Source organism: Cherax quadricarinatus, chromosome 94 (genome assembly GCF_038502225.1).
Source record: "Cherax quadricarinatus isolate ZL_2023a chromosome 94, ASM3850222v1, whole genome shotgun sequence".
Lineage (NCBI taxonomy): Eukaryota > Metazoa > Arthropoda > Malacostraca > Decapoda > Parastacidae > Cherax > Cherax quadricarinatus.
This window is the reverse complement of record NC_091385.1, coordinates 5795428-5821967: the sequence shown is the minus strand read 5'-3', so window position 1 is coordinate 5821967 and position 26540 is coordinate 5795428. Positions and strand designations below refer to the sequence as shown.

At 42.9% G+C, this 26540-nt stretch overlaps 1 protein-coding gene across 1 annotated transcript in view; it reads left to right on the top strand.

The window, feature by feature from the left end:
- The window catches only part of LOC128700883 (DBH-like monooxygenase protein 1), a 430549-nt gene that overhangs the window by 378820 nt on the left and 25189 nt on the right, over positions 1-26540 (top strand). Inside the window, exons 5-7 of the mRNA XM_070104742.1 lie at positions 8120-8518; positions 9891-10100; positions 19582-19741. Of these exons, the coding sequence (XP_069960843.1) occupies positions 8120-8518; positions 9891-10100; positions 19582-19741 (769 nt within the window). The remainder of the gene's footprint in view (positions 1-8119; positions 8519-9890; positions 10101-19581; positions 19742-26540) is intronic.

The following is a 26540-nucleotide window of genomic DNA, read 5'->3' as shown; positions in this document are numbered from 1 at the left end:
AGAGATGGAGAAGAGAGAGGGAGAAGAGAGATGAAGAAGAGAGAGGGAGAAGAGAGATGAAGAAGAGAGAGAGAGAAGAGAGAGGGAGAAGAGAGATGGAGAAGAGATATGTAGAAGAGAGATGAAGAGATATGTAGAAGAGAGATGGAGAAGAGAGATGTAGAAGAGAGATGGAGAAGAGATATGTAGAAGAGAGATGAAGAGATATGTAGAAGAGAGATGAAGAGATATGTAGAAGAGAGATATAGAAGAGAGATGTAGAAGAGAGATATAGAAGAGAGATATAGAAGAGAGATATAGAAGAGAGATATAGAAGAGAGATATAGAAGAGAGATGTAGAAGAGAGATATAGAAGAGAGATATAGAAGAGAGATATAGAAGAGAGATATAGAAGAGAGATGTAGAAGAGAGATATAGAAGAGAGATATAGAAGAGAGATATAGAAGAGAGATATAGAAGAGAGATATAGAAGAGAGATATAGAAGAGAGATGTAGAAGAGAGATATAGAAGAGAGATATAGAGGAGAGATATAGAAGAGAGATATAGAAGAGAGATATAGAAGAGAGATATAGAAGAGAGATGTAGAAGAGAGATATAGAAGAGATATAGAAGAGAGATATAGAAGAGAGATATAGAAGAGAGATACAGAAGAGAGATACAGAAGAGAGATATAGAAGAGAGATATAGAAGAGAGATATAGAAGAGAGATATAGAAGAGAGATATAGAAGAGAGATGTAGAAGAGAGATATAGAAGAGAGATGTAGAAGAGAGATATAGAAGAGAGATATAGAAGAGAGATATAGAAGAGAGATATAGAAGAGAGATATAGAAGAGAGATATAGAAGAGAGATGTAGAAGAGAGATGTAGAAGAGAGATATAGAAGAGAGATATAGAAGAGAGATGTAGAAGAGAGATATAGAAGAGAGATATAGAAGAGAGATATAGAAGAGAGATATAGAAGAGAGATATAGAAGAGAGATGTAGAAGAGAGATGTAGAAGAGAGATATAGAAGAGAGATATAGAAGAGAGATATAGAAGAGAGATATAGAAGAGAGATATAGAAGAGAGATGTAGAAGAGAGATATAGAAGAGAGATATAGAAGAGAGATATAGAAGAGAGATGTAGAAGAGAGATGTAGAAGAGAGATATAGAAGAGAGATATAGAAGAGAGATATAGAAGAGAGATGTAGAAGAGAGATATAGAAGAGAGATATAGAAGAGAGATATAGAAGAGAGATGTAGAAGAGAGATGTAGAAGAGAGATGTAGAAGAGAGATATAGAAGAGATATAGAAGAGAGATATAGAGAGATATAGAAGAGAGATATAGAAGAGAGATGTAGAAGAGAGATGTAGAAGAGAGATGTAGAAGAGAGATATAGAAGAGAGATATAGAAGAGAGATATAGAAGAGAGATATAGAAGAGAGATATAGAAGAGAGATGTAGAAGAGAGATGTAGAAGAGAGATGTAGAAGAGAGATGTAGAAGAGAGATGTAGAAGAGAGATGTAGAAGAGAGATATAGAAGAGAGATATAGAAGAGAGATATAGAAGAGAGATATAGAAGAGAGATGTAGAAGAGAGATATAGAAGAGAGATATAGAAGAGAGATATAGAAGAGATATAGAAGAGAGATATAGAAGAGAGATGTAGAAGAGAGATGTAGAAGAGAGATATAGAAGAGAGATATAGAAGAGAGATATAGAAGAGAGATATAGAAGAGAGATATAGAAGAGAGATATAGAAGAGAGATGTAGAAGAGAGATATAGAAGAGAGATATAGAAGAGAGATATAGAAGAGAGATGTAGAAGAGAGATATAGAAGAGAGATATAGAAGAGAGATATAGAAGATATAGAAGAGAGATGTAGAAGAGAGATGTAGAAGAGAGATGTAGAAGAGAGATGTAGAAGAGAGATGTAGAAGAGAGATATAGAAGAGAGATATAGAAGAGAGATATAGAAGTGAGATATAGAAGAGAGATATAGAAGAGAGATGTAGAAGAGAGATGTAGAAGAGAGATGTAGAAGAGAGATATAGAAGAGAGATATAGAAGAGAGATGTAGAAGAGAGATATAGAAGAGAGATATAGAAGAGAGATATAGAAGAGAGATATAGAAGAGAGATGTAGAAGAGAGATATAGAAGAGAGATATAGAAGAGAGATGTAGAAGAGAGAGGGAACATGTATATAGATCAAGTTTCGCAACATTTTTGCACCATCCTCTCTATTGTGTTGAATATTGACGCAAGAATCTGGTTAGTTCTGGTTGTTATTGGCTGACTGGCTGTCGACAGCCAGCTGGCTGACTGGCTGTGTATTCAGTTTTTTGGCTGACTGGCAGTATCTGGTGTAATCACTTAGCTGACTGGCTCGCTCTTGTTTGCGTATATAGTGTCGTGTGTTGGCTGACTGGCTGCGTACAGCCAGTTGGCTGACTGGCTGTTCTTGTAAAACTGGAAATGCTGAATACACAGACATACAATGATTTCATTAATATACAACTGAGAATACTTACAGCATTCTGATTTAATAAACGTGAATATTTCGCAACGAAAGAACGATAGTTGAAACCCAGAGATCAAGTTAATATAGGTATAAGTAACACATAGGAAAAATAATCATAGTTTAACGTGTGTAAGACACATGTGCAACAGTTAGGTATCTTTATTCCGAAACGTTTCGTCTACACAGTAGGCTTCTTCAGTCGAGTACAGAGGAGTCAGCAGAAGCAGTAGGGATGTAAAGGCGATACAATCAGTCCATCATCCTCGAAGACGGAGTTTTGAGGTGGTCAGTCCTTCAGTTGCTTATCAAACTGTCGGCATTGTAACCATTATCATATTCAAAAATGTAAGCAGCAGAAAGGGAATAAAAGACCAACCAGGAAGCAGCAGAAAGAGAATAAAAGACCATCCAGAATACTGCAAGAAATCCCCAAACATTTCTACGCATGTGCAAAATCCAAGTTAAGAACTGGTATAAACCTTGGTAATAAATACCGACAAGTTGGTTTAGAAAGACACGTAAGCAAATATTATGACATTTATTAGAAAAAGTTTCGGTCCTGGGACCTTGATTAAGGTCCCAGGACCGAAACGTTTTCTAATAAATATGTCACAGTGTTTGCTTACGTGTCTTTCTAAACCAAGTTAATAAATTAGACACATATGCAACTCTTGGGTATCTTTATTGAGGAAACGTTTCGCCACACAGTGGCTTCATCAGTCCATACGTAGGAGAAACTTGAAGAACAGGAGGAGAATGAGGTAATCAGTCCATCAATCTTGATGGACTGAACACATCGACTCAAGGTTGAGGGACTGATTACCTCATTCTCCTCCTGTTCTTCAAGTTTCTCCTACGTATGGACTGATGAAGCCACTGTGTGGCGAAACGTTTCCTCAATAAAGATACCCAAGAGTTGCATATGTGTCTAATTTATCAACATGTCGGTTCTCTGAACCATTCATCTTTCTAAACCAAGTTAAGAACTACCTGCAGAATCGGTCCATTATTAACAGGAAGTTCATATTGGCTTCTACTGTTCTAAAGGAACAGTATGAGTCGATATTAAGCAACACTAAATGACACGGCGAAGAATGCAGGAACCTTTTTCATTCCATCAAAAGGTCGTCTAGACCAATTGACATTAGTACTAATCCCATAGAATTCGAAAAAGAAATGGATGACTTGCCCATTCAGCACCTGGAACAGACTCATGGAGTTTCCTCTTTATATATTAAAGCTCAAAGCACCACTAACACGAGCCCTCACTATTCTAACAACCTGTCGGTATTGTATACCATTTTGATGTTCATCTGCAACACATGGCATCTTGGTACAGAAAACACATTGGACAAGCTTTTCAAGTGAGAAGTGTTGGATCTGAGAGGGACATGACCTCTCAGTGGCCACATTCTCACTACTACTACTACTACTACTACTACTACTCTGCACCTCTCCTTCCGACAGTATTTAAGTCTCCGCACTGTCGCTTGATCTTCAGATAGTTCCTGACTATGGAACTGAACTTCTCCAGGCCGAGGGACTGACAACCTCAAATTCTACGACTTCAAGGGTGATGGACTGATTACATCGTCTTCACATCTCTACTGTTCCTGCCTACTTTCTGTATTCGACTGAAGAAGCCTACTGTGTAGGCGAAACGTTTCGGAATAAAGTTGTCTAACTGTTGCATATGTGTCTTACCTAACATTCTTTGAAGAGCTTGGATCTAGGTGAAATGCCATAGACCTTAAAGAGTGCAGACGTAGTTCTTTTGAATAAGGGAGGCAGCAGAGCACTTGCTAAAAATTACAGACCAGCAGCCCTAACATCCCGCATAGAAAATCTTCGAAATAGTGATGAGACGTAAATTAGAAATTTTATTTAACAGGACAGTCTAAACCAGCAGGGATTAACAGCGAGACGATCATGCCTGTCACAGTGAGAGGGGTTGAATTTGAGTGGGACTTACAAATGAGTGGATAGAGTTATCAGAGTTTATTTCTTGGGTAGCATTGAAAATTAGGTTGGGCAAATGTTTTGTTAGTGGGATGGATTGTAAAGGACCTGCCTAGTATGGGCCAACAGTCCTGTTGCAGTGATCCTCCTTTCTTATGTTGTTCTTATGTTCTTAGATGCTGAACCACTCTGACAGAATTACAGAGGTGTTAGAGAAAAACAAAACGCAGATGGGATATGCATGTATTTTGCAAAGGTGTTTGAGACATGCGAGCATGGGATGATTGCACACAAAATGAGGGTCATATACATAACTAGGAAGGTAGGTAGACGGATATTCAGCTGACAAATAGCGCAAAAATAGCAGCAAACAAAATCCAGTATTAGCAAAACAAAAAGCTCAGTTCCCCAAGGCGCAATCCTGGCGCCTCTACTGTTTATCCTCATAGAAGACATGAGTAACAACAATTATCTCTTTCGTATCGTTTCTGGATACCAAAATAAGCATATTACCTCGACAGACATAGCAAAATTGTAAGAAGATACAAGAAGAGTTTTCAAGTGGGCAATGGAGAACATGACGTTCAGTGGTGGTAAGTTCCAACTGCTTAACCATGGAAAGAATGAAGAACTCAAAAGGGGCACAGAGTACAAGATGCAAGATTATCAAATAGAAAGTAGAAAAATGCAAGAACTGTGTTTAATAATGTCAGTTAACATTTAAAAAACAAGGCAAATATCATTAAATCCATGAAAATGACAGGGTGGTTAATGAAAGACTCCATAACCAGGGAAACAGTGCCTCTTCTAACACTATTCAAATTTAACATCAAAATGGTATACAATACCGACAGGTTGGTAGGTATTCAGACTCAATCTGGGGAACTGGAACACAAATCAAGTTCCCCAGATCAAGAGCCCCTCACCAGCGTCAAGGAACCTTCCCTGAGAGGTTCCCTGCTCTGAACGGGGCCGTCAACTCTCAACAACATTCCAATTGAAAGAGCACAAGCAATTTGAATAGTGGTAGGTAAGACACATAGGCAACAGTTAGGCAACTTTATTCCGAAACGCCTCGCCTACACAGTAGGCTTCTTCAGTCGAATACAGAACTGAACTTCTCCAGGCTGAGGGACTGACAACCTCAAATTCTACGACTTCAAGGGTGATGGACTGATTACATCGTCTTCACATCTCTACTGTTCCTGCCTACTTTCTGTATTCGACTGAAGAAGCCTACTGTGTAGGCGAGGCGTTTCGGAATAAAGTTGCCTAACTGTTGCCTATGTGTCTTACCTACCACTATTCAAATTGCTTGTGCTCTTTCAATTAGAATGTTGTTGAGAGTTGACGGCCCCGTTCAGAGCAGGGAACCTCTCAGGGAAGGTTCCTTGACGCTGGTGAGGGGCTCTTGATCTGGGGAACTTGATTTGTGTTCCAGTTCCCCAGATTGAGTCTGAATACCTTCCATCCCCCCATAGGCACTGTATAATCCCTACGGGTTTAGCGCTTCCCATGATTAGTATAAAAAAAAGTCAGAGCAGGGAAGGTATCAGAACAAATATAAATAATTTACGGTCCACATAACACCAATAAATCATTTAAATTACTGAGAACGCCTTATAGTTCCGAATATGTATCCCCTCAAGGAAGGTTCCTTGATGTTGGTGAGGGGCTCTTGATTTAGGGAATTGGATCTGTGCTCCAGTTCCCCGAATTAAGCCTGAATGCCGTCCACATCCCCCCCCCCAGGCGCTGTAAATCCTCCGGGTTTTGCGCTTCCCCCTTGATTATAATAATAATAATCCGAATATGTACTCACTGGAGTAGATGAGAGAGAGATACATGATAATATATACCTGAAACGTACTTGAGGGTCTTGTCCAAAATTTGCATATTGCCGTAACATACTGGAGAGAGATACGGGAGGAAGTGTACAATAAACGGAGGGGAGGCCGTGGGCACAATAAGAGAACACTGTATCAACATTCGAGGGCCCCAGACTATTCATTATCTTAGCAGAAGATATCAGAAACATTGTTGGGATAAGTGTAGAAATCTTTAAGAGGAAACTGGACAAGTACCTCCACCAGATGCCAGATCAACCAGGCTGTGATGGATATGTGGAGCAGCGGGCCAACGGTTAGAGCCTAGCTGACCAAGCAAGCAAGCACCAGACAAGCCTGGTCTAGGACCAGGCTCCGAGTAGGAAAATTCTCGAAATATATCAAGGGTATAACAAAGGTAAAGCTAAAGTATTGCTTGTGTGTACTCACCTACTTGTGGTTGCAAGGGTCGATTCACAGCTTCTAGGCCCACCCCTTCACTGGTCACTACTAGGTCCACTCTCTCCCTGTTCCAAGAGCATTATCGTACCTCATCTTAAAGCTATGTATTGATCCTGCCTCCAATCCTTCACTCTCCATATTGTTACACCTCCTGACAACTCTAAGGTTGAAGAAATACTTCCTGACATCCCTATGACTCATCTGAGTTTTCAACTTCCAGTTGTGACCCCTTGTTGCTGTGTCCCATCTCTGAAATATCCTGTCCCTATCCACTTCGTCAATTCCTCACAGTATTTTATATGTCGCTGTCATATCCCCCCTATCCCTCCTGTCCTCCAGTGTCATCAGGTTGATTTCCCTTAACAACTCCTCATAAGACATACCCTTTAGTTCCCTTAACCTCTCCTCAAAGGACATTCCAATTAGCTCCGGGACTAGTCTTGCTGCAAACTTTTTCACTTTCTCTAGTTTCTTGAAGTGTCTGACCACGTGTGGGCTCCATACTGGTGCTGCAACATGGGCCTGACGTACACGGTGTACAGTGCCTTGAATGTGTGTGCGCGCGCTCACATAATTGTGGTTGCAGGGGTCGAGATTCAGCGCCTGCCTCCTGTGTGTGTGTGTGTGTGTGTGTGTGTGTGTGTGTGTGTGTGTGTGTGTGTGTGTGTGTGTGAAGACAAACAACATAAAATATTCATCAGGACTGTTATAATTCCCAGCAAGCTTTTAGTGTTAATAATCAGTCAAAAAGGTGGGAATTGCATTTTCATGTTTCTCATTATTGTGTCCACGACCTGCCAGGGAGAACACTCTGGAGGATAACTACGTATCCAGTGTAACTACGTGTCCACTGAGGATAACTATGTATCCAGTGTAACTACGTGTCCACTGAGGATAACTATGTATCCAGTGTAACTACGTGTCCACTGAGGATAACTATGTATCCAGTGTAACTACGTATCCACTGAGGATAACTATGTACCCAGTGTAACTACGTGTCCACTGAGGATAACTATGTACCCAGTGTAACTACGTGTCCATTGAGGATAACTAAGTATCCAGTGAGGCTGTGTAGCAGCACACTGCTGGTGTTCTCACAATGTAACTGTCATATATAACAGTTTAACAATAATGTTAATTTTGTCCTAATATTAACTAACAATTTTAAATGCTCTCTCTCTCTGTTCATGCCTGTCTGTCTGTCTGTCTGTCTGTCTGTCTGTCTGTCTGCCTGTCTGTCTGTCTGTCTGTCTGCCTGTCTCTCTCTCTCTCTTTCTCTCTCTCTCAGAATGCCCAACGTGGGTTTAAAATGCATTAAGCTGATACAAGTCAGTAAAACACCTTTCTGTCTCTCTCACACAGAACGACACAGTGAGGCTACTGTGGGCTTACCACCCTGACGACCCCGTGGACCCGGAGAGCCCACGACCACGTCTGCACTACCATGGTGCCTCCCGAAGGGGAGCCAAGTCCATGTTCCTGCTGGAGAGGGGGCAGAAATCCCCCTCGTCTAACTCCTTCAGTCACCCCCCATCCCACTCCCCGGATTTCTCCCCCTCTGGATTCCCTCCCTCTTCTTCCATCCCACAACACTCTGGGGGTCACTACCACCATCACCATCATCATCACCACCACCACCCACTTACCCGCTCGTGGTTACTAACCCACCCTGGGGTCGAGGTGGGACCCACCAGTGATACAGTGTACTGGTGTAAAGTCTTCAAGAGACCAACTCTTGTACAGAAGAACCACGTTATAAGAGTGAGTAACTTTATTGATGAATAAAGACAGTCATCAATAAAGATACCCAGGTGAAACACATAAGACAGATGTACAACACCTGGGTAGCTTTGTTGACGAATAAGACACATGTACAACACCTGGGTAGCTTAATACGTCACATGTACAACACTTGGGTAGCTTAAGACACATGTACAACACCTGGGTAGCTTAATAAGACACATGTACAACAGTTGGGTAGCTTAATAAGACACATGTACAACACTTGGGTAACTTAAGACACATGTACAACACCTGGGTAGCTTAATAAGACACATGTACAACACTTGGGTAGCTTAATACGTCACATGTACAACACTTGGGTAGCTTAAGACACATGTACAACTCTTGGGTAGCTTAATAAGACACATGTACAACACCTGGGTAGCTTAATAAGACACATGTACAACACCTGGGTAGCTTAATAAGACACATGTACAACACTTGGGTACCTATAATAAGACACATGTACAACACTTGGGTACCTATAATAAGACACATGTACAACACTTGGGTACCTATAATAAGACACATGTACAACACTTGGGTACCTATAATAAGACACATGTACAACACTTGGGTACCTATAATAAGACACATGTACAACACTTCGGTAGCTTACTAAGACACATGTACAACACTTGGGTAGCTTACTAAGACACATGTACAACACTTGGGTAGCTTACTAAGACACATGTACAACACCTGGGTAGCTTAATAAGACACATATACAACACTTGGGTAGCTTACTAAGACACATGTACAACACTTGGGTAGCTTAATAAGACACATGTACAACACCTGTTATCTTTATTAATTAATAAGACATGTGCAACACCTTCGTATCTTTAATTTGAAAACGTTTCGTCAAACCAGTGGTTTTATTCAATACAGATATTACTGGACGAGTTAAAACTGGACACTTGTCTCGTGAAATCTTAACACGACAAACCACGGAACGGGTGGGATTCAAACCCATGGCGACCAGCACACTGACCTGTGTGTGTGTGTGTACTCACCTATTTGTGATGGCAGGGGTTGATTCACAGCTCTTGGCACCGCCTCTTCGCTGGTATGCGCGCGCGCTATTAGGCTCTTGATCCAAGAAATAAAAGCAATCTTTATTTCTCAATTTCCCAGAAAATATATGACCCTTACGGGTTTATGGCCTCCTTATATAAATAATAATAAATAAAAATAACAGTAATTAAAGTAATTCAGTAACGCATTATAGAGTTTATATTTAAATACCTATAAACAAGTGTGAAATATTTCGGACTCGATCCTTCGTCTGGGGACTGACCCCTTGATCTCCCAGGCAGGAATTTTAACACTTCCCTTTTTCCATTTGCAGTACGAGCCGGTGTTCACCTCTGGCAACGAGCAGTACGTGCACCACATGATCGTGTACGAGTGCACAGACCTCACTAACCTGGAGCCAGAGCTGGACGTAGCGTTTGAGGAACTGGCTTCATCTGGTGGTCATGTATGCTACCAGACTGACACCTCCCAGCTGGTGTACACCTGTAACCACGTTGTAGTAGCCTGGGCTGTAGGCTCTGAGGTGAGTAGGCTGTGTAGCAGGTAGGCTGTATGGTGGGTAGGCTGTGTGGCAGGTAGGCTCTGTGGTAGGTAAACTGTGTGGTAAGTAGACTGTGTGGTAGGTAGGCTTTGTGGTAGGTAGGCTGTGTGGTAGGTAGACTGTGTGGTAGGTAGGCTGTGTGGTAGGTAGGCTGTGTGGTAGGTAAACTGTGTGGTAGGTAGGCTTTGTGGTAGGTAAACTGTGTGGTAGGTAGACTGTGTGGTAGGTAGTGTGGTAGGTAGACTGTGTGGTAGGTAGGCTTTGTGGTAGGTAGTGTGGTAGCTAGACTGTGTGGTAGGTAGGCTTTGTGGTAGGTAAACTGTGTGGTAGGTAGGCTTTGTGGTAGGTAAACTGTGTGGTAGGTAGGCTGTGTGGTAGGTAGGCTGTGTGGTAGGTAGACTGTGTGGTAGGTAGGCTTTGTGGTAGGTAGTGTGGTAGGTAGGCTGTGTGGTAAGTAAACTGTGTGGTAAGTAAACTGTGTGGTAAGTAAACTGTGTGGTAGGTAAACTGTGTAGTAGGTAAACTGTGTGGTAGGTAAACTGTGAGGTAGGAAGGGTGTGTGGTATGAAGGTCAGTCCCTGAACCTTCTACTAGTTTGAAGGGATCAGTCCCTGAACCTTGTAGTTTCAGGGGATCAGTCCCCCAACCTTGCAGTAACAGTTTGAGGGGAAACGTCAGTCCTTCTACCTTGCAGTAACAGTTTAAAGCTGTTTTAAGCTGCTTTGCCACTTGTCGTATAGTAAGCTCTACCCCTTAAAATTACGACAAAACTTTACAGCCTCCAGTATTTTTATTTATTTTACATTTCCCTTTAACAAGAAATAAAAAGAAGGAATTTATATATATATATATATATATATATATATATATATATATATATATATATATATATATATATATATATATATATATTATTATTATTATTATTATCACACTGGCCGATTCCCACCAAGGCAGGGTGGCCCGAAAAAGAAAAACTTTCACCATCATTCACTCCATCACTGTCTTGCCAGAAGGGTGCTTTACACTACAGTTTTTAAACTGCAACATTAACACCCCTCCTTCAGAGTGCAGGCACTGTACTTCCCATCTCCAGGACTCAAGTCCGGCCCGCCGGTTTCCCTGAACCCCTTCATAAATGTTACTTTGCTCACACTCCAACAGCACGTCAATTATTAAAAACCATTTGTCTCCATTCACTCCTATCAAACACGCTCACGCATGCCTGCTGGAAGTCCAAGCCCCTCGCACACAAAACCTCCTTTACCCCCTCTCTCCAACCTTTCCTAGGCCGACCCCTACCCCGCCTTCCTTCCACTACAGACTGATACACTCTTGAAGTCATTCTGTTTCGCTCCATTCTCTCTACATGTCCGAACCACCTCAACAACCCTTCCTCAGCCCTCTGGACAACAGTTTTGGTAATCCCGCACCTCCTCCTAACTTCCAAACTACGAATTCTCTGCATTATATTCACACCACACATTGCCCTCAGACATGACATCTCCACTGCCTCCAGCCTTCTCCTCGCTGCAACATTCATCACCCACGCTTCACACCCATATAAGAGCGTTGGTAAAACTATACTCTCATCCATTCCCCTCTTTGCCTCCAAGGACAAAGTTCTTTGTCTCCACAGACTCCTAAGTGCACCACTCACTCTTTTCCCCTCATCAATTCTATGATTCACCTCATCTTTCATAGACCCATCCGCTAACACGTCCACTCCCAAATATCTGAATACATTCACCTCCTCCATACTCTCTCCCTCCAATCTGATATTCAATCTTTCATCACCTAATCTTTTTGTTATCCTCATAACCTTACTCTTTCCTGTATTCACCTTTAATTTTCTTCTTTTGCACACCCTACCAAATTCATCCACCAATCTCTGCAACTTCTCTTCAGTAAGAATATTGTTGTTGTTGGGGATAGCCAAGTTAGGTATATGGATAGGGCGTTCTGCTTGAAGGACAGGAGTAGGAGACAGAGAGTTTGCTTTCCTGGGGCTGGGATGGAGGATATTGTTAGCCGTCTGGATGACATCATGAGAGGTAATGGGAGCAATCCTATTATCTGTCTCAGTGCTGGAGGCAACGATGTTGGCAGACGTAGGAGTGAGGACCTGATTAGCAGGTATAGGTCAGCAATAGAAATAATTAGAAGTAAGGGTGGGAACCCTCTCATATGTGGTATTTTGCCAAGGAGGGGAGTTGGAAATGAATGGTTGTCCAGGGCAATTGGTGTCAATTGCTGGCTGGACAAATACTGTAAGGAAAATGCAGTAACATTCATTGACAACTGGGACCTCTTCTATGGCAGAAATGACATGTTTGCTAGGGATGGGGTTCACTTATCTAGGTGTGGGGTGGGAGCACTGGCAACTGCAGTGGAGGGAGCAGTTAGGACTTTAAACTAGGAATAGTTAGTGGTATGGGTTTTGGCAGGAAAGCAGTGAAGTCCCAGTGTAGTAATATTACGAGTTCTAGGGGAACTAGTAATAATAAGAACGAGATAGATATTGAAAAGCCAGGGACCTTGGGTGATAAGGACAGTAATAGGTTTAGTAGAAAAATAGAAATGAGCAGGAAGGGTAAAGAGAAAGGAGAGTCTTTCAATGTTTATTATGCTAATTGCCGTAGTGCTAGGAATAAGATGGACGAGTTGAGATTAGTTGCTAGTGTAGGTAACATTGATGTATTTGCCTTAACTGAGACGTGGTTTAATTCAAAAAGTCGGGACATGCCTGCGGAATGTCATATTCAGGGTTTTAAATTGTTCCAAGAAGATAGAAGTATTGGGAGGGGGGGTGGGGTGGCATTGTATGTCCGAGATCGCTTGAACTGTTGCATAAAAACGGGTATTAAGTCTGAAGTAACACATACAGAGTCTGTTTGGATAGAATTTTCAGAGGGGCATGAAAAACTGATTTTAGGAGTGATATACCGTCCCCCAAACTTAGATAGGGACCAAGGGAAACTACTATGGGAGGAAATTGTTAAGGCCACAAGGCACGATAATGTAGTAATTCTAGGAGACTTTAACTTTAGTCATGTTGATTGGAATTTCTTGACTGGGAATTTAGAATCATACGACTTCTTAGAAGTATTTCAGGATTGTTTTTTGAAGCAGTTTGTGACAGAACCTACAAGGGGAAATAACCTGCTTGACTTAGTTATGGCAAACAATGAATCCCTTGTTAATAATTTAGAAATTTCTGAGGAACTGGGTGCTAGCGACCACAAATCAATTACATTTAGCATTGAATGGAAGTACGTTAGTAGCGATAACTCAGTAACAGTCCCAGATTTTCGCTTAGCAGATTACGATGGGCTTAGAGAACACTTATCATCTGTTGACTGGGTTAACGAAGAGAGCTATCAATATGACAGTTTTCTGAACACTATACATGCTGCTCAAAGAGCGTTTATCCCATATAAAGAAATTAGATCAAATAGAAATGACCCAAAATGGATGAATAATAGGCTCAAATATCTACTAGGGCAAAAGAAAGGAATTTATAGGCGTATCAAAAGAGGTGAGGGTCATCTTATGAATCAGTATATTGACATTAAGAGGGACATTAAAAAGGGGATAAGAAAAGCTAAAAGGGACTATGAAATTAAAGTTGCTAGGGATTCTAAAACTAACCCAAAAAGTTTTTTCCAGGTCTATAGAACAAAAGTTAGAGATAAGATAGGTCCCCTTAAAAATAACTATGGGCACCTTACTGACAAAGAGAATGAAATGTGCTTGATTTTAAATAATTATTTTCTCTCAGTTTTTACACAGGAAGACACTAACAATATTCCAGTAATTAATTTTTACAGTGGGCTAGAAGAAGATAAATTATGTAACATCACAGTCACTAGTGAGATGGTTGTGAGGCAGATAGACAGACTGAAGCAAAATAAGTCGCCAGGTCCTGATGAGGTTTTTTCAAGGGTTCTTAAGGAATGCAAAATGGAACTCTGTGAACCATTAACTAATATTTTTAATTTATCTCTTCAAACAGGTGTAGTGTCTGATATGTGGAAGATGGCTAATGTAACTCCTATTTTTAAAACAGGGGACAAGTCGTTACCGTCAAATTACCGCCCAATAAGCCTGACCTCAATTGTAGGCAAATTACTAGAGTCAATTATAGCTGAGATTATAAGAAGCCATCTCGATAAGCATAGCTTGATTAATGATACTCAGCATGGATTCACAAGAGGCCGGTCTTGTCTAACTAATTTATTAACTTTCTTCAGTAAAGCTTTTGAGGCTGTTGACCACAATAAAGAATTTGATATTATTTACTTAGATTTTAGTAAGGCTTTTGATAGAGTTCCGCACCATAGACTGTTAAAGAAAGTGGCAGCTCATGGCATTGGGGGAAAAGTGCTCTCGTGGATCGAGTCATGGCTCACTGACAGGAAGCAGAGAGTGTCCATAAATGGGGTTAAATCCGAGTGGGGATCTGTAACAAGTGGCGTTCCACAGGGATCAGTCTTGGGCCCGTTGTTGTTTATAATATATATCAATGATCTTGATGAGGGAATTACTAGTGATATGAGCAAATTCGCCGATGACACAAAGATAGGTAGGATAATTGATTCAAACGTAGATGTTAGGGAACTTCAGGAGGATTTAAACAAACTCTATTCTTGGTCAGAAAAGTGGCAGATGCAGTTCAATGTAGATAAATGCAAGGTTCTGAGGCTTGGGAGTGCCCATAACACTAGTACTTATAAATTAAATGATGTAGAACTTAGCCATACAGATTGCGAAAAGGACTTGGGGGTTATGGTGAGCAGCAACCTTAAACCAAGACAGCAATGCCTAAGCGTACGTAATAAGGCAAATAGATTACTGGGATTTATATCAAGAAGTGTAAGCAACAGAAGTCCAGAGGTCATACTGCAGCTTTATACATCATTAGTAAGGCCTCACCTAGATTATGCAGCTCAGTTCTGGTCTCCGTATTACAAAATGGACATAAATTCGTTAGAAAACATTCAGCGTAGGATGACTAAATTAATACATAGCATCAGAAATCTTCCTTATGAAGAAAGATTGAAGACTCTTAAGTTACATTCACTTGTTAGACGAAGAATGAGGGGAGACCTGATCGAAGTGTATAAGTGGAAGATAGGTATAAATAAAGGGGATATTAATAAGGTCTTGAGGATGTCTCTCCAAGAGAGAACGCGCAGTAATGGATTTAAATTAGGTAAGTTTAGATTTAGAAAGGACATAGGAAAGTATTGGTTTGGAAATAGGGTAGTTGATGAGTGGAACAGTCTACCTAGTTGGGTTATTGAGGCTGGGACTTTGGGTAGTTTCAAATCTAGGTTGGATAAGTACATGAGTGGGAGGGGTTGGATTTGAGTGGGACTTTCACATCAGAGCTTATTTCTTGGGTGGCATTGAAAATTGGGTTGGGCAAATGTTTTGTTAGTGGGATGAATTGTAAAGGACCTGCCTAGTATGGGCCAGCAGGCCTCCTGCAGTGTTCCTCCTTTTCTTATGTTCTTATGTAATCTCCCAAGAGCACAGTGTCATCAGCAAAGAGCAGCTGTGACAACTCCCACTTTGTGTGTGATTCTTTATCTTTTAACTCCACACCTCTTGCCAAGACCCTCGCATTTACTTCTCTTACAACCCCATCTATAAATATATTAAACAACCACGGTGACATCACACATCCTTGTCTAAGGCTTACTTTTACTGGGAAAAAATTTCCCTCTTTCCTACATACTCTAACTTGAGCCTCACTATCCTCGTAAAAACTCTTCACTGCTTTCAGTAACCTACCTCCTACACCATACACCTGCAACATCTGCCACATTGCCCCCCTATCCACCCTGTCATACGCCTTTTCCAAATCCATAAATGCCACAAAGACCTCTTTAGCCTTATCTAAATACTGTTCACTTATATGTTTCACTGTAAACACCTGGTCCACACACCCCCTACCTTTCCTAAAGCCTCCTTGTTCATCTGCTATCCTATTCTCCGTCTTACTTTTAATTCTTTCAATAATAACTCTACCATACACTTTACCATATATATATATATATATATATATATATATATATATATATATATATATATATATATATATATATATATATATATATATATATATATATGTGTGTGTGTGTGTGTGTGTGTGTGTGTGGGCGCAATAAAATCACTGAAAACAGATATCACTATGTAAAATACGTACATGCACACACTCCTTACACACACACACACACACACACACACACACACACACACACACACACACACACACACACACACACACACAGCTGCTGGCACTCTCATAGATGGAGGAATTTACAGGAGGGAGGGAGGGGAGGGAGGGTCACAGGGCTGGTAATGTACAATACAAATCGCTCTGAAAATTTAAATGGATTATTGTAGTTTCTGAGTAATTCTAAATTACATACTATATATATATATATATATATATATATATATATATATATAATATATAATAATATATATATATATATATATATATAGGTTTATAAACTAAAAGAGGAGGCAGTTAGGGTAAGATATAAACAGCTATTGGAGGATAGATGGGCTAATGAGAGCATAGGCAATGGGGTCGAAGAGGTATGGGGTAGGTTTAAAAATGTAGTGTTAGAGTGTTCAGCAGAAGTTTGTGGTTACAGGAAAGTGGGTGCGGGAGGGAAGAGGAGCGATTGGTGGAATGATGATGTAAAGAGAGTAGTAAGGGAGAAAAAGTTAGCATATGAGAAGTTTTTACAAAGTAGAAGTGATGCAAGGAGGGAAGAGTATATGGAGAAAAAGAGAGAGGTTAAGAGAGTGGTGAGGCAATGTAAAAAGAGAGCAAATGAGAGAGTGGGTGAGATGTTATCAACAAATTTTGTTGAAAATAAGAGAAAGTTTTGGAGTGAGATTAACAAGTTAAGGAAGCCTAGAGAACAAATGGATTTGTCAGTTAAAAACAGAAGAGGAGAGTTATTAAATGGAGAGTTAGAGGTATTGGGAAGATGGAGGGAATATTTTGAGGAACTGTTAAATGTTGATGAAGTTAGGGAAGCTGTGATTTCGTGTATAGGGCAAGGAGGAATAACATCTTGTAGGAGTGAGGAAGAGCCAGTTGTGAGTGTGGGGGAAGTTCGTGAGGCAGTAGGTAAAATGAAAGGGGGTAAGGCAGTCGGGATTGATGGGATAAAGATAGAAATGTTAAAAGCAGGTGGGGATATAGTTTTGGAGTGGTTGGTGCAATTATTTAATATATGTATGGAAGAGGGTAAGGTACCTAGGGATTGGCAGAGAGCATGCATAGTTCCTTTGTATAAAGGCAAAGGGGACAAAAGAGAGTGCAAAAATTATAGGGGGATAAGTCTGTGGAGTATGCCTGGTAAAGTGTATGGTAGAGTTATTATTGAAAGAATTGAGAGTAAGACGGAGAATAGGATAGCAGATGAACAAGGAGGCTTTAGGAAAGGTACGGGGTGTGTGGACCAGGTGTTTGCAGTGAAACATATAAGTGAACTGTATTTAGATAAGGCTAAAGAGGTCTTTGTGGCATTTATGGATTTGGAAAAGGCGTATGACAGGGTGGATAGGGGGGCAATGTGGCAGATGTTGCAGGTGTATGGTGTAGGAGGTAGGTTACTGAAAGCAGTGAAGAGTTTTTATGAGGATAGTGAGGCTCAAGTTAGAGTATGTAGGAAAGAGGGAAATTATTTCCCAGTAAAAGTAGGCCTTATTTCCCAGTAAAAGTAGGCCTTAGACAAGGATGTGTGATGTCACCGTGGTTGTTTAATATATTTATAGATGGGGTTGTAAGAGAAGTAAATGCGAGGGTCTTGGCAAAAGGCGTGGAGTTAAAAGATAAAGAATCACACATAAAGTGGGAGTTGTCACAGTTGCTCTTTGCTGATGACACTGTGCTCTTGGGAGATTCTGAAGAGAAGTTGCAGAGATTGGTGGATGAATTTGGTAGGGTGTGCAAAAGAAGAAAATTAAAAGTGAATACAGGAAAGAGTAAGGTTATGAGGATAACAAAAAGATTAGGTGATGGAAGATTGGATATCAGATTGGAGGGAGAGAGTATGGAGGAGGTGAATGTATTCAGATATTTGGGAGTGGACGTGTCAGCGGATGGGTCTATGAAAGATGAGGTGAATCATAGAATTGATGAGGGGAAAAGGGTGAGTGGTGCACTTAGGAGTCTGTGGAGACAAAGAACTTTGTCCTTGGAGGCAAAGAGGGGAATGTATGAGAGTATAGTTTTACCAACGCTCTTATATGGGTGTGAAGCATGGGTGATGAATGTTGCAGTGAGGAGAAGGCTGGAGGCAGTGGAGATGTCATGTCTGAGGGCAATGTGTGGTGTGAATATAATGCAGAGAATTCGTAGTTTGGAAGTTAGGAGGAGGTGCGGGATTACCAAAACTGTTGTCCAGAGGGCTGAGGAAGGGTTGTTGAGGTGGTTCGGACAAGTAGAGAGAATGGAACGAAACAGAGTGACTTCAAGAGTGTATCAGTCTGTAGTGTAAGGAAGGCGGGGTAGGGGTCGGCCTAGGAAAGGTTGGAGGGAGGGGCTAAAGGAGGTTTTGTGTGCGAGGGGCTTGGACTTCCAGCAGGCATGCGTGAGCCTGTTTGATAGGAGTGAATGGAGACAAATGGTTTTTAATACTTGACGTGCTGTTGGAGTGTGAGCAAAGTAACATTTATGAAGGGGTTCAGGGAAACCGGCAGGCCGGACTTGAGTCCTGGAGATGGGAAGTACAGTGCCTGCACTCTGAAGGAGGGGTGTTAATGTTGCAGTTTAAAAACTGTAGTGTAAAGCACCCTTCTGGCAAGACAGTGATGGAGTGAATGATGGTGAAAGTTTTTCTTTTTCGGGCCACCCTGCCTTGTTGGGAATCGGCCAGTGTGATAATAGATAGATATATATATCTTATATATGTGGTGCCGAATAGGCAAAAGTGGTTAATTATCAAGCTCATTTAAAACTAGGTTCTTTCTAAAGTTTTCTCTTATACGTTTAAAGATACATTTTTTATTCATGTTAATGTAAAAATTAATAATTTTGTACCAAAAGAACCTTAGAAAACTTACCTGACCTTATTATAACAAGCGCAATTTAATTTAACCTAATCCAGCTAAATACATTTTAGATAATTTTACAATAATTTAATAATAAACAAAGATAATGAAATACATTTTTTTCGTTAGGTTCAGAATGATCTTTGCGGAATTATTGCATACACAAATTTTCGCTTGCCTTATTCGGCAAGAAGAGCGTTGCTATTTAAGCCAAAATAGCAAGTTTTACCTGTTAGGCACATTTTATAATATATATATATATATATATATATATATATATATATATATATATATATATATATATATATATATATATATATATATTATTTCTTTACAACAATAATCCCTATTTCTCACCCCTAATATTCTTGTTGTCTAGGGGTTGTCTCTTCCCCCTGAGGCTGGCTACCCCTTAACCCCTAAAGGGCCGAAGTTCTACATGCTGGAGGTCCACTACGACAACCCTAATGGGCACACTTTTAAGGACGAGTCGGGGATACGCATTATATATACTCCGGAGCTGCGTTACTACGACGCAGGTAAGCTTACTACGTCACAGCTTAGTTGCTGAGACCCAGTTACCAAGACCCAGTTACCAAGACCCAGTAACCAAAACCCAGTTACCAAGACCCAGTAACCAAGACCCAGTTACCAAGACCCAGTTACTAAGACCCAGTTACCAAGACCCAGTTACCAAGGCCCAGTTACCAAGACCCAGTTACTAAGACCCAGTTACCAAGACCCAGTTACCAAGACCCAGTTACCAAGACCCAGTAACCAAGACCCAGTTACCAAGACCCAGTTACCAAGACCCAGTAACCAAGACCCAGTTACCAAGACCCAGTTACTAAGACCCAGTTACCAAGACCCAGTTACCAAGGCCCAGTTACCAAGACCCAGTTACCAAGGCCCAGTTACCAAGACCCAGTTACTAAGACCCAGTTACCAAGACCCAGTTACCAAGGCCCAGTTACCAAGACCCAGTTACTAAGACCCAGTTACCAAGACCCAGTTACTAAGGCCCAGTTACCAAGACAAAGTTACCAAGACCCAGTTACCAAGACACAGTTACCAAGGCCCAGTTACCAAGGCCCAGTTACCAAGACCCAGTTACTAAGGCCCAGTTACCAAGACCCAGTTACTAAGGCCCAGTTACCAAGACCCAGTTACCAAGACCCAGTTACTAAGGCCCAGTTACCAAGACCCAGTTACCAAGACCCAGTTACCAAGGCCCAGTTACCAAGGCCCAGTTACCAAGGCCCAGTTACCAAGGCCCAGTTACCAAGACCCAGTTACTAAGGCCCAGTTACCAAGACAAAGTTACCAAGACCCAGTTACCAAGACCCAGTTACCAAGGCCCAGTTACCAAGGCCCAGTTACCAAGGCCCAGTTACCAAGACCCAGTTACCAAGACCCAGTTACCAAGACCCAGTTACCAAGACACAGTTACCAAGGCCCAGTTACCAAGACACAGTTACCAAGACCCAGTTACCAAGACCCAGTTACCAAGACCCAGTTACCAAGACACAGTTAACAAGACACAGTTACCAAGGCCCAGTTACCAAGACACAGTTACCAAGACACAGTTACCAAGACCCAGTTACCAAGGCCCAGTTACCAAGACACAGTTACCAAGGCCCAGTTACCAAGACACAGTTACCAAGGCCCAGTTACCAAGACACAGTTACCAAGACCCAGTTACCAAGACCCAGTTACCAAGACACAGTTACCAAGACCCAGTTACCAAGACCCAGTTACCAAGACACAGTTACCAAGACCCAGTTACCAAGACCCAGTTACCAAGACCCAGTTACCAAGACCCAGTTACCAAGACCCAGTTACCAAGACACAGTTACCAAGACCCAGTTACCAAGACACAGTTACCAAGACCCAGTTACCAAGACCCAGTTACCAAGACCCAGTTACCAAGACCCAGTTACCAAGACCCAGTTACCAAGACCCAGTTACCAAGACACAGTTACCAAGACCCAGTTACCAAGACACAGTTACCAAGACCCAGTTACCAAGACCCAGTTACCAAGACCCAGTTACCAAGAAACAGTTACCAAGACCCAGTTACCAAGACACAGTTACCAAGACCCAGTTACCAAGACCCAGTTACCAAGACCCAGTTACCAAGACCCAGTTACCAAGACCCAGTTACCAAGACACAGTTACCAAGACACAGTTACCAAGACCCAGTTACCAAGACCCAGTTACCAAGACACAGTTACCAAGACACAGTTACCAAGACACAGTTACCAAGACACAGTTCCGCCTCCATGACTGGCATTATTATTTTTATTGACAAATGGTACAAAATGCTGATAGGTTATTGTCCACTACCATGATAAAAGAAAAACAAAAGGTTCTCTTAACTTTAGTAATGTACATAGGAGAAGGGGTTACTAGCCTCTTGCTCCATGCATTTTAGTCACCTCTTAACACCAGCATGGCTTACGAAGGAAGAATTCTGTTCCACTTACCCATGTTTATGAGACAGAAAAATGGACACCAGCAATCCTACCATCATGTAAAACAATTACAGGTTTCCGTTTTACACTCACTTGGCAGGACGGTAGTACCTCCCTGGGTGGTTGTTGTCTACCAACCTACTACCACAGGACGGTAGTACCTCCCTGGGTGGTTGTTGTCTACCAACCTACTACCACAGGACGGTAGTACCTCCCTGGGTGGTTGTTGTCTACCATCCTACTACCACAGGACGGTAGTACCTCCCTGGGTGGTTGTTGTCTACCAACCTACTACCACAGGATGGTAGTACCTCCCTGGGTGGTTGTTGTCTACCAACCTACTACCACAGGACGGTAGTACCTCCCTGGGTGGTTGTCTACCAACCTACTACCACAGGATGGTAGTACCTCCCTGGGTGGTTGTTGTCTACCAACCCACTACCACAGGACGGTAGTACCTCCTTGGGTGGTTGTTGTCTACCAACCTACTACCACAGGACGGAAGTACCTCCCTGGGTGGTTGTCTACCAACCTACTACCACAGGATGGTAGTACCTCCCTGGGTGGTTGTTGTCTACCAACCTACTACCACAGAACTGTAGTACCTCCCTGGGTGGTTGTTGTCTACCAACCTACTACCACAGGATAATAGTACCTCCCTGGGTGGTTGTTGTCTACCAACCTACTACCACAGGACGGTAGTACCTCCCTGGGTGGTTGTTGTCTACCAGTCTACTACCACAGGACGGTAGTACCTCCGTGGGTGGTTGTTGTCTACCAACCTACTACCACAGAACGGTAGTACCTCCCTGGGTGGTTGTTGTCTACCAACCTACTACCACAGGACGGTAGTACCTCCCTGGGTGGTTGTTGTCTACCAACCTACTACCACAGGACGGTAGTACCTCCCTGGGTGGTTGATGTCTACCAACCTTCTACCACAGGACGGTAGTACCTCCCTGGGTGGTAGTTGTCTACCAACCTACTACCACAGGACGGTAGTACCTCCCTGGGCGGTTGTTGTCTACCAACCTACTACCACAGGACGGTAGTACCTCCCTGGGTGGTTGTTGTCTACCAACCTACTACCACAGGACGGTAGAACCTCCCTGGGCGGTTGCTGTCTACCAACCTACTAACACAGGACGGTAGTACCTCCCTGGGTGGTTGTTGTCTACCAACCTACTACCCCAGGACGGTAGTACCACCCTGGGTGGTTGTTGTCTACCAACCTACTACCACAGGACGGTAGTACCTCCCTGGGTGGTTGTCTACCAACCTACTACCACAGGACGGTAGTACATCCCTGGGTGGTTGTCTACCAACCTCCTACCACAGGACGGTAGTACCTCCCTGGGTGGTTGTCTACCAACCTACTACCACAGGACGGTAGTACCTCCCTGGGTGGTTGTCTACCAACCTACTACCACAGGACGGTAGTATCTCCCTGGGTGGTTGTCTACCAACCTACTACCACAGGACGGTAGTACCTCCCTGGGTGGTTGTTTACCAACCTACTACCACAGGACGGTAGTACCTCCCTGGGTGGTTGGTATCTACCAACCTACTACCACAGGACGGTAGTACCTCCCTGGGTGGTTGTCTACCAACCTACTACCACAGGACGGTAGTACCTCCCTGGGTGGTTGGTGTCTACCAACCTGCTACCACAGGACGGTAGTACCTCCCTGGGTGGTTGTTGTCTAGCAACCTACTACCACAGGACGGTAGTACCTCCCTGGGTGGTTGTTGTCTACCAACCTACTACCAAAGGATGGTAGTACCTCTCTGGGTGGTTGTTGTCTACCAACCTACTACCACAAGACGGTAGTACCTCCCTGGGTGGTTGTTGTCTACCAACCTACTACCAAAGGATGGTAGTACCTCCCTGGGTGGTTGTTGTCTACCAACCTACTACCAAAGGATGGTAGTACCTCCCTGGGTGGTTGTTGTCTACCAACCTACTACCACAAGACGGTAGTACCTCCCTGGGTGGTTGTTGTCTACCAACCTACTACCACAGGACGGTAGTACCTCCCTGGGTGGTTGTTGTCTACCAACCTACTACCACAGGATGGTAGTACCTCCCTGGGTGGTTGTTGTCTACAAACCTACTACCACAGGACGGTAGTACCTCCCTGGGTGGTTGGTGTCTACCAACCTACTACCACAGGACGGTAGTACCTCCCTGGGTGGTTGGTGTCTACCAACCTACTACCACAGGACGGTAGTACCTCCCTGGGTGGTTGTCTACCAACCTACTTCCACAGGACGGTAGTACCTCCCTGGGTGGTTGTTGTCTACCAACCTACTACCACAGGATAGTAGTACCTCCCTGGGTGGTTGTTGTCTACCAACCCACTACCACAGGACGGTAGTACCTCCCTGGGTGGTTGTCTACCAACCTACTACCACAGGACGGTAGTACCTCCCTGGGTGGTTGTTGTCTACCAACCTAATACCACAGGACGGTAGTACCTCCCTGGGTGGTTGTTGTCTACCAACCTACTACCACAGGACGGTAGTACCTCCCTGGGTGGTTGTTGTCTACCAACCTACTACCACAGGACGGTAGTACCTCCCTGGGTGGTTGTTGTCTACCAACCTACTACCACAGGACGGTAGTACCTCCCTGGGTGGTTGTTGTCTACCAACCTAATACCACAGGACGGTAGTACCTCCCTGGGTGGTTGTCTACCAACCTAATACCACAGGACGGTAGTACCTCCCTGGGTGGTTGTTGTCTACCAACCTAATACCACAGGACGGTAGTACCTCCCTGGGTGGTTGTTGTCTACCAACCTAATACCACAGGACGGTAGTACCTCCCTGGGTGGTTGTTGTCTACCAACCTAATACCACAGGACGGTAGTACCTCCCTGGGTGGTTGTCTACCAACCTACTACCACAGGACGGTAGTACCTCCCTGGGTGGTTGTTGTCTACCAACCTACTACCACAGGACGGTAGTACCTCCCTGGGTGGTTGTTGTCTACCATCCTACTACCACAGGACCGTAGTACCTCCCTGGGTGGTTGTTGTCTACCAACCTAATACCACAGGACGGTAGTACCTCCCTGGGTGGTTGTCTACCAACCTACTACCACAGGACGGTAGTACCTCCCTGGGTGGTTGTTGTCTACCAACCTACTACCACAGGACGGTAGTACCTCCCTGGGTGGTTGTTGTCTACCATCCTACTACCACAGGACCGTAGTACCTCCCTGGGTGGTTGTTGTCTACCAACCTACTACCACAGGACGGTAGTACCTCCCTGGGTGGTTGTTGTCTACCAACCTACTACCACAGGACGGTAGTACCTCCCTGGGTGGTTGTTGTCTACCAACCTACTACCACAGGACGGTAGTACCTCCCTGGGTGGTTGTTGTCTACCAACCTACTACCACAGGACGGTAGTACCTCCCTGGGTGGTTGTTGTCTACCAACCTACTACCACAGGACGGTAGTACCTCCCTGGGTGGTTGTCTACCAACCTACTACCTAGGAATAACTATAGTTATCAGTTATAACTATACCTGAAGTATACCTGGAGTGGGTTTCGGGGGTCAACGCCCCCGCGGCCCGGTCTGAGTCCAGGCCTCATGGTGCATCAGAGCCTGATCAACCAGACTGTCATCAGTAATAAAATAACTATAGTTATCACTTATATAACTTTTCCGTAAGAAATTCTAATTTTTTGAAAAAAAAAATCCCGTCACAGTTTTTATATATGAAACAATGTACAGTGTCTTACAGTATTTTTTTTGATGAGAAAACTTTTCACGATTCATTTTTTTTATAAATTTCAACTTTGTCGATGTTTTTTGTTCATAGAGGAAGAGTTAGAAATTTTGATTTTTTTTTTGTGTCATTCCAACTTTGACATGCGTCATTCCCACTTTGACATGCGTCATTCCCACTCTGACATGCGTCATTCCCACTTTGACATGCGTCATTCCCACTTTGACATGCGTCATTCCCACTTTGACATGCGTCATTCCCACTTTGACATGCGTCATTCCCACTTTGACATGCGTCATTCCCACTTTGACATGCGTCATTCCCACTTTGACATGCGTCATTCCCACTTTGACATGCGTCATTCCCACTTTGACATGCATCATTCCCACTTTGACATGCGTCATTCCCACTTTGACATGCGTCATTCCCACTTTGACATGCGTCATTCCCACTTTGACATGCGTCATTCCAACTCTGACATGCGTCATTCCCACTTTGACATGCGTCATTCCCACTTTGACATGCGTCATTCCCACTTTGACATGCGTCATTCCCACTTTGACATCTCATTCCAACTCTGACAAGCGTCATTCCCACTTTGACATGCGTCATTCCCACTTTGACATGCGTCATTCCCACTTTGACATGCGTCATTCCCACTTTGACATACGTCATTCCCACTTTGACATGCGTCATTCCCACTTTGACATGCGTCATTCCCACTCTTGATTCCCACTTTGACATGCGTCATTCCCACTTTGACATACGTCATTCCCACTCTGACATGCGTCATTCCCACTTTGACATGCGTCATTCCCACTCTGACATGCGTCATTCCCACTTTGACATGCGTCATTCCCACTTTGACATGCGTCATTCCCACTTTGACATGCGTCATTCCAACTCTGAAACACATCTGCAACTTATGACTATTACTACTGCTACTTTAAATAATACTACTAGTACTATTATTACTACTACTTCTACTACTGCTACTACCCAGCTACCACTACTACTATTGCTACTACTACTACAACTACTAGTACTATTAAAAGCACTACCACTACTGACCCCACCCCTACTATTACTACTACTTCTACTACTGCTACTACCCTGCTACCACT